This window comes from Lactuca sativa, chromosome 8, assembly GCF_002870075.4.
Source record: "Lactuca sativa cultivar Salinas chromosome 8, Lsat_Salinas_v11, whole genome shotgun sequence".
In the NCBI taxonomy this organism is placed as follows: domain Eukaryota; kingdom Viridiplantae; phylum Streptophyta; class Magnoliopsida; order Asterales; family Asteraceae; genus Lactuca; species Lactuca sativa.
The window spans coordinates 48,471,866-48,481,369 of record NC_056630.2 but is presented as its reverse complement, the minus strand read 5'-3'; the positions used below and the strand labels follow the sequence as shown (position 1 = coordinate 48,481,369).

Sequence of the window (9,504 nt, the reverse complement as noted above, 5' to 3'; positions counted from 1 at the left end):
AAAGAAGAAGAAGGAGAAGGACAAGAAGGAGAAAGATATGATTATGATAATGATGTTTGATGTTTTTAGTGTTTTGAACAATGTTAGTTAACTAATTGAATTTGATGTTTTGAATTTGAACAATGGTACTTAGTTAATGTATTTCAATTGATATATGTTGGAATGTGTTTTGGATTTGTTAAAAATGCAGGAATGGCAATGTACTAAATCTGTAAAATCGGAAAAAAATAACAAACAGTACCTATCCCGACGACATGTCGTCGCTATCGGTATGCATTGGCTCCTGTTAAAACCCTATAGCGACGACCTGCCGTTGGGATAGGCAAACCCTGTGGCGACGACAAGTTGTCGCAATAGGTTTACCGACGACAAGTCGTCGCTATAGGTAATTAATAAAACTTTATATTTTATCCCTGAAAATATGATTGACAAGAACCTATCCCGACGACACGTCGCCGCTATAGATTCACCAATGCCGACGACATCTATACTGACGACACTTTTGACCTATGCCGACACAACTATCCCGACGACTCTATTGCGACGACATGTCGTCGCTATACCCTATACCGACGACATATTGTCGCCATAGAGTCCGAATTCTTCGTCGCCATAGGTTGTTAATGTTGTAGTGTTATTTTACAACTAGTCTCAAGAATGGGGCGCCATGTGTTTATGAAAAAATTGCATGTGTGTTACAAATGACTAATTAAATACTTCTTCCGTCCACAGACAAACAAAAAACACACAGATTAAGAAAAAAAATATATATTATCATTAACTTTATTTAATAAAATGACAGTTTTGTCGCTACTTCGTATTTAATGTTTCATTAAATGTTTAGTTGGTTAAGTAATAATGATAGAATATTTTGGTAAAAATATTATTTATTTTTAAAAATGAATTATTATTATTTTGGGTCAAACCAAAAAGGAAAACCAAAAAAGAAAGATAGATTATAATTTTAGGACGGAGGGAAAATAAGATGACGAGGGTTACTCTTGAACTAATACTTGCAAAACTAAACGGCACTCAAGAATGAAGTAGGATTTGGAGGTACTGGGATTTTGACAGTCCCTTCAAGCATCAACACTACTTTTTTCATCGAGGGGCGGAGGGACGGATCCTCTTGAGTGCACCAAAGGCCTATCTTGATCATCCGTTCTAGTGTTCTTCTATCTACATCTGCATCATTCACTAGTTTGAATAATTCATCTGTTTCATAACATCCATAGACCCATTCTTCTAGAATAGCTTCATCAGATGGAAGGTTGTTGTCAAGCTTCCTTCGGCAACATAAAATCTCAAATAGAACAATCCCAAAACTATACACATCCACTTTAACTGTTATAGGCAGCTTCTTGTGCCATTCAGGAGCAACATAACCCCTTGTTCCTCTTATCAAAGTGGACGTTCTAGTTTGGTCATGTTCCAGTAGTTTTGCCAATCCAAAGTCTGAAATCTTGGCACATCCATACTCGTCCATGAGGATATTTTGAGGCTTGATATCACAGTGAATTATGGGTGTTTCACATTCTTCATGTAGGTAGAAGATCCCATGGGCAATGTCAAGTGCAATTCTTATTCTCTCTGACCAAGATGGCTTGCTTTTGGGGTCGAATAATATATCTGCAAGCGATCCTTTGGTCATATACTCAAAAACCAGGAGCCTTTCCGGACCATGATCACAACAATAACCAAGTAGCCTTGTTAGGTTACGATGATGAGTTCTCCCAATCACTTTCATTTCAGTTTGAAACTCTCTTTCCCCTTCTTGTGCCAACTCTTGTTTTAATTTCTTCACTGCCACAATCTTCATCGAGCTCTCTATAATTCCTTTATAAACTATCCCAAATGATCCTCTACCCAATTCTTCTTTAAAACCATCTGTGATTTTCTCTAGCTCAGCATATGAAAATGCCCGGAGCCCAACATCCTCGAACAACTGAACATTTACATGCTCAGAAATCTTTTTGTATGCGCAAACGTGAGATCTCCACATGATTACTCCAGAAAGTAGCAAAATGAGTACTGAAAATGAGAAAAGTGAAACCACCATAACTAAGAACTTCACTTGTCGCACTCTCTTGACCTGAACCGATGAATTAGTTGGATCTGACCCATTATTTACAGACGATACATAGACTTTGATGAATCCGACATTTGAATCACTGTCTCTTACTTGCATGTATCTTAAAGGGAGCTTCTGCAACCTGCAACTCCCTTCTGTGAACAATACCGCCTCGCAGTTGCAGTCATTCTTGCAAGCAAGTGAACACTCTACTTGGTTTGACGCTTCTGCGAGAGCATATGCATCATCTTCCCAAAAAGTATTAAGCAACCTTGTCATCTGGGATGAGGTACCTTCATCTCCTTCCTGAATTTTGCAAGTTTCTGCTGTGTAATTTCTTTTGCAACCTGAAGACCAAGAATTCGGATTCACAAAATCAAACCCAGGTAAGCATCTGCATCTCGCAGCCTCGTTAATGACATCACAATACCCGTTTACACCACACAGACCCCGCCCTGTACACTTGTCATTAGAAGATGCCCATACGACTAATTCATTCTGGCTTGTGTTACTTAAATTATGAAAATAAAGTCGAAAGATTCCGTCCACGTCGATCTTCATGCGATAGATTGCATCTTCTCTAGGATAGCCTCCTTGTGTTAGATTCCTGATATAAAAAGTTGAGTTTTGCAACAAGTACAGAAAGCCATCGGAATCAAGATTCAGTGTCACGTTAGGTCCCTTGTCGAAGGTTCCGGACGCCCAGTAGGCAGTGCTCGGTCCATTTGGAAACCCTAAATTTGGGTATTGGACAAGGTTCCCATCGGATTGCATACTGAGCTTGAAAATCCCAATCGAGTGGTCAGTCTCCGAGACAGAGGAAAGTAAATCTTGACCGGCTACAAGACGCTGTCCAACCAAAAGGGTATCAGTAGGGTGGTCAAAGCTTTGCCACAGTATCGTTCTTCTTCGGTCGGAATCATAGAGCACAAAGTTGCCGGAGTCTTGCATGGAAGCGACCGACGCACCGTCGGTACCAGAGATACTGATCTGTTGGCTTTGTGTTTGGTCCAGGACGAGCCTTCCATCGGTTGTGAAAGTCAAAGTAGCATTACTGGAGAGTGGAAGGGTGTCGCGGCTGGCCGTCCATACCACAGTTCTTTCTGCAATTCCGGCAATATAAATACCGACGGCGTAGCCACCAGTCTGTGGGTAGAAACCGAAGGCGTATAGTCCCGACGGCGATAACCATGAGGTGGTGGCACCTGTAGGCCTCAAAGAAGAACCTCGTGTTATATTGGATTGGGCTTTTGCTATATTGAAGATAAGGAAAACGGTGAAGACAAAGGGAATAAAGCTGGCTACATGTGAACTAGAACTCGCCATTTATTGAAGTAAAACCTATCATTCGCCCGGTTTTATAGGAAAAAATATTCTATTCCCTTAAACTACTTCTTGTGTGCAATATGTGGGAAATTTTTTTCTAAAAATCTCTATTGAATTTCGTTGAAATATTGCGAGTAGGCTCCACTTAATTCGTTTGTCGTTTCCAAAAATGAAGGTCTTATACGTGTATACATGTTATTATCAATGTTTTATTCCTGGTTTAACTGGTTCGACCGTCGGCTCAACCGGTTTCTATAATTTTCATTATTTTTTCTATTTTTCTATATATATATATATATATATATATATATATATATATATATATATATATATATATATATATATATATATATATATATATATCATGAATTTGACTTTTACTAGTTTAAACATTAAAAATATACATAAAAATAAGTTATAGATCAATCTAATTTCATTAAAATAACACATAATTATAAGTTATAGTATTTTACATGAATCCATATACGTAAATATATATATATATATATATATATATATATATATATATATATATATATATATATATATATATATATATATATATAATATCGAAACAAAATATAGTTTTATATGAAGACAAACACATCAAAAAAAACATTATAACATTTACCGTATGTTTTTTATTTAGAGAAAAACTGAATAGATTTGAAAACGAATCATCAAAGTTTATTATGCAAATAGTTCTTTTCCATGTGTTTTTTTTTTCGGTTTAACCGGGTTTTTCCTAAAAACCGACCAGCTCAATCCGGTTCAGAAATCGACATAAAACCAATGATAGTTGAATCGCTCTCTACTCCAGTTCCCGGTCCAACCGGTTCGACCGGCCGATTAAAACCAATTTTTAAAACATTGGTTATTATACTAAAAAGGCAATCTTACATGTCATGTCATCCTTAACAACATGTCATTTATATAGGAAATGGTGTTCAGACTAAATGATGTGGTGGTTGTTTTGTTAATGATAAAAATGTGACATATATGTGCCACGTAGGATTTTATCATTTTTGTCACAGTTTTTCTATGGGTGGGATGTGGTGTTATTTTTACCTTTGAAATAATAATAATAATAATAATAAAACTAAATTTGCAATGACCAATCAATATTTAGAATGAAAACAAAACCTTCAAACAACACCCATTTGACATCGGTGAAAGTTTATCATTGAAATTTATCAATGCAAAAAAAAATATATATATATATATATATATATATATATATATATATATATATATATATATATATATATATATATATAGTCAAGAGGTGGTGTTTGCTACCGGCAAACTAATCCACATCAACATTTCTAAGTTGCTCCTTGTGGTTGTTATAACATTTCATACCATAATATCCTTTAAACATGAGAGGGGAGGGTGTTCCTCGTATTATAACGTCATTGAGACACTTCCATGCCAACCACAACACCTAAAAACAGCCCCATACATTGTAGTATTGTTTCTTATAGTATGTAGACATTTTTTTATGTTTTTTTTTAAGGTTTTGTTGATTTAGTTTTAGGCTTAATGAAAACCAAAAGCTTTGAGATGTTAACTAGGTGTATTGAATTAAAATATATGACAGTTGTGAGCATGTAACACAAATTGTAATCCTACACGTTTACTTAAAAAATACAACTAGCTTTTATTAAATATGGTATATAAAATAAAGAAAAATTTATTGCGCGTTTTATATGAGAAATTTACGGAGTCAACTTGCCGTATTTTATAAGCCGATCAAACTTGTTTAATCGGGTAGGAGACTAGGACTTGACTTTTCATAAAGAAATTGAATGGTATATAAATAAATAAAATTCATGAAAAGTAGTGTAGTCGTTATCATGACTTTTATTTTATTTGATTTTATATTTTTAACGGCATGATATGTATCTGACCAAGTCCATGTATCAAGACTAGAAGAGTGGAGATTACGGTGAACGTTCGGTTCCTACCCGTCATAAAAACACTATGTTGTTTCTAGTGATCTATTAGTTTAACGATAAAAAATAATTTATATAGTAAAAAAATAATTACTCCGTATTTAATAATACAAATGCTCACAAAATTTGTATATAATGATTGATGTATACTAATAAGTTTATCATCGTTATTATAAATTAGAAAGGGGACGCGACTACGCCATTTTTGAACTATGTCATAGAAGTTATTTTTTTAGATCATAATTCCTGTGTTCAGGCTGCATGGAAGTTTGGTTTTGGTGTGAATATAAGCTATTGGCAGCAAAGAAAATAAAATTATAATTCATGGATAACAATTAACAAATATCTAATTACAAATTGAAAGTAGGATGTTATAATAGACATTTCAATAAAAGCATGTTGCTATTTCTCTCCCTAAAAAAGAAACAAAACTCACATGCTCTTCAGGAACTTGTGAAATTTCTAGAAGCTGCACTTCCCATCATAAGAAATTAGAGTACCCGCCTTTCACATGTTAAATCTATAAAATGTTAACAAAAAAAATAAAAAATAAAAAATAAAGAACACGATTTGAGTAAAAATAAAAAAGAACCCTTTTTTTTGCAAAAAGATGCTCCAAGTAAGACTTCATCTAAACAACATAAAAGCTTTATTTTGTTGTAAATATAGTATTTCAAGGTTCCTACCACCTACCAAAATAATAATAATGTTTTCATGATAAAAATTATGATTTTTGCATTTGAATACTAATCTTGCAAAATCAAATCTACGAAATTTTATTAATTTAGTTATTGTTTGTAGTAATTCAACATTTTAGAGGATTATTTTGCAAAATCTATGGTATTATAGCAATATCATCCAATTATCCACTTATCACTTCTGACATCATACTTTTAGCTTTAAAAGTACAATGTTATATATGAACGTATTTTTCGAAACAAAAAAACTCCATATATTGAATCTTGATACCTTCAACTTTTGGATTAAAATTAAACAATCGCCCACAATAAATTATGTATTGTCTTTGATTTTATAAATGAATGCACTTTGTTTGATCATGTAGTAGTAGCTGCTAAAATACCAAGAATACCCTTGATACTTATCATTTATTTATTACATATGTACCTGATAATGATTTGGCTTTCTCTTTTTTCAGTTGTAACAATCTGGCAATCTGCCCTTGTTGCCGAAATTTCCAATTGATCACATGTTAATATCTACAGAAAATTCATCAAAAGAATGAGATAGATGAGAGAGATATCCATATGAAGGTTACATGCAGAAATTAGCAACGTACTTCGATTTATATGGTTAGTATAGCAATTGAGACCACTCAACCAATCTCCAGGAAATGGTAGTACTGAACTCCCGACATAAGTTGTTGGAAAAAGTATCTAGCTTTAAACATTGTAGTCATCAATTTGAAAGATTCTCTCCCTCTGTGCTTTTAATTCATGCCTGTAGATATCAAATGTAATAAATTATTTCTAAAATAAAGTACCATAATCTCTCCTTCTGGAGCCATTTTTTGGTGTTTCTTTCTCCATCCAACAACAACTGAAGCCTCTAGCCTAAACTTCTCTTTACCTGGAAGACAATCAAAAAATAAAATATAACTTAGAAAAAAGATAAAATAGCAACATTCGAGATTATGATCAAGTAATTTAAGTAGAAAAAGATAACATAAAATATCTAAAAAATAATGGTTCTTTTTTATTTTAAAATGAAAAGAGCTTATTATTCTTACACTTGCGTTTGATCTTGTAGAGAGTTGACAATTCTGAGAATTTGAAAGATTTATCGAACCGTCTCTTAATGACATGGCAAACTCCAATGTTGCAGTGCTAAACAAATGAATATAAATATCGTGTAAGTTAACGTTGTAATAAAAAAGAAAATGGAAAAAGGATTGTTGTAATACATTTGTTGAAACTCGAATTCATTTCTCATATTATTTGTGTTGAACATATAAAGCAATGAATACTGGACATTCTATTTCAAAATCCTCTATCATATGATAATCCATATGATCAATAACTCATTGATATAAAAGAGTTGCTGAAAATAATACATGGATTGGCTCTCCTGGTTGTGATCGAGCATACCCACGCCTTAATTTAAGGCCAGCCACTCCAAAACGAACCATGTTACTAAATCTGGATAAGCCAATATATAGCCAAGCCTGCCATGTAGCAGCTTCTCCGGTGAAAAGAGGATGAAACACATAAAAAAATATAAATTTGTCAATCCTAATTCATTTCCAATAGATCTTGAAAAAAAAAGAAAAATTAACGAAAAATTTAATCCGACCTTGCGCTTCAAGTGAGTATTCGGAACATGTGTTTTTGCAGCTGGGTGCTTGTTTTACTTCAAAACCATTTCACACATAAGTAATGCTTGTTGATCATACTACAAAAATCTACATCATGTCAGAATCTATTTCTAAAAACTCAAAAAAAAATCACAAATAAAACATGATAGATCGGTTGACCTAGTTTAGTTAGGGGTTGAAGAGTCATCTATGCATAAACTTCATCAGGTTCGCATCATGATGCAAGCTTGCATAAAACAATAAAAAAAAGGAAGAATTCTATTAGGAGATAGAATATATGTATTTTTTTTTACAAAGATATTCTGAAAGAAGCTTACTTGCTCATTGTGGGCTTGTGGAAAATAGACCATGAGGCTTCCAATTTGAGGTAAAGAGACTAAAGGACCAGCACACATGTGCCATAACTGCGAATTCATCAACTTCCTTGCACCCGATTTTATCCACAAAAAAAATTGAGTTACAATTACCTAAAAACGTACCCAAAACAACAATATACATAATTTCAATTACCTTAATTGAATGAATTCAATACTCACATTAATGAGATATAGTTGCAATCATGAGTGGCTCAGAATTTTATCTTCAGAGGAAATGAATCATACCGGTAATAAAGGCATAGCCATTTGAGAACTGTCATTCAAACCAATTTAGTAACAGAGGTTTGACCATCAGTGTGAGACGCAACATCTACAAAATTGTTTGAATTAATACGCTTTCATACGGTTGACATCAACAAAATTTTAGCACATGAATAACAAAAGCGTAAATATTAGTGTTGTTATAGTTGAAATATTGTAGAATAATATGATGAACACAAAGAAAAAAAAACAAATTTCTGATATAGTATTGACCTTCGATATATTCATCATTGTCAAAGGTAACAAAATTGTAATAAACTCCTAAAATTGTGAATGAAATCACAGTTAACTTATTTTGAATCCCTGATAATTCCAACAGATTTCTGGAGAAAGACCTTCGTCTACCGTAAACACCGGATCGTTGTCGGATTTGACGAATCTGACAAACGTGACTTTAGTGAAGCAAAGTAGGAAGAGACGTGATTTAGGATTTGATTGAGCAGTGGCAAACATCCTCGTTCTTGAATTTAGGGTTTTTTTGTAGCAATGGTTTTCTTGAAAGAAGCTTCCGATGTTGCATCACCGGCGGTGGCGAGGTGGTGGAGCAGTTGCAGACAAAATCGATCCAGAAAGATGAAAATCGTGGCTATAGAACTTCACATACCTTAAAAATTGAAGCCAAAAACCTCAAAATCGTGAAGCTGTCGTCGGTTGTTGAATGATTGGAAACGCGTCAATCTTTTTCAATTAGTGGTAGATGGCGGAGATGTATGTAGTGAGAGGAATCGATATTGTGGGAGTCGATGAACTGGACTGAAATATGAGACTATAGGAGACTGTGGCGAACAATCAATTGGAAAGATGGAATGAACTGGAAGGCAGAGGAAGAGTCGACCGGATTGGAGCGAGCAAGATAAGAAGCTGAGAGTAGGAAGAAACGATCTATGAAATCGGTGGCGGTGGCGTATTTAGAACGGTGACCTAAAGACGAGACGACGATGATGATGGTACTCAGGGGTTGTTTTGGGAACTTTTTTAAAAGATCTTTTTCAAAAGTTACGGTTTAGAATGTGTTTGGATGGTAAAAAGACAAAAGTTGCTTTTAAGAAGTACAAAAGTTTCAAAAGTCACGTTTTTGTGACTTTTGAAATCAACCTTTTTTCCTCTTGCTCAAAAGTTGTTTAAAAAGAACTTTTTAACTTAGACAAACATCTTTTGCATTTTTTTGACTTTTCTGAAAAG

The 9,504-nt window shown here is 34.0% G+C and overlaps 2 protein-coding genes across 14 annotated transcripts; both read right to left on the bottom strand.

The window, feature by feature from the left end:
* Positions 1-934: 934 nt before the first annotated feature.
* Positions 935-3,416, bottom strand: LOC111904393 (G-type lectin S-receptor-like serine/threonine-protein kinase LECRK1). The gene has a single exon (XM_023900169.3). It carries the CDS (start codon positions 3,395-3,397, stop codon positions 1,022-1,024), a length of 2,376 nt encoding a protein of 791 aa, XP_023755937.1. The 5' UTR covers positions 3,398-3,416; the 3' UTR covers positions 935-1,021.
* Positions 3,417-5,662: 2,246 nt separating this feature from the next.
* Positions 5,663-9,297, bottom strand: LOC111904394 (uncharacterized). Of its 13 annotated transcripts, XR_006186511.2 has the most exons (11): positions 8,536-9,297; positions 8,287-8,371; positions 8,002-8,151; positions 7,844-7,910; positions 7,663-7,761; positions 7,424-7,548; positions 7,100-7,196; positions 6,854-6,939; positions 6,650-6,750; positions 6,478-6,569; positions 5,663-5,872 (listed from the first exon to the last, which is right to left on the bottom strand). XR_006186511.2 is itself a non-coding variant. In XM_042897869.2 (6 exons), the coding sequence occupies exons 1-5, from the start codon at positions 7,496-7,498 to the stop codon at positions 6,556-6,558; spliced, it is 369 nt and encodes a 122-aa protein (XP_042753803.1). In that variant the 5' UTR covers positions 7,499-7,656; the 3' UTR covers positions 5,663-5,872; positions 6,478-6,555. The 13 variants fall into 13 exon arrangements, 1 of the variants encoding a protein (XP_042753803.1); XR_006186502.2 differs by having other exon boundaries at positions 6,650-6,939; positions 8,002-8,107; positions 8,195-8,371; positions 8,536-9,295; XR_006186504.2 differs by having other exon boundaries at positions 6,650-6,939; positions 8,002-8,103; positions 8,195-8,371; positions 8,536-9,295.
* Between the last annotated feature and the right edge of the window lie 207 nt (positions 9,298-9,504).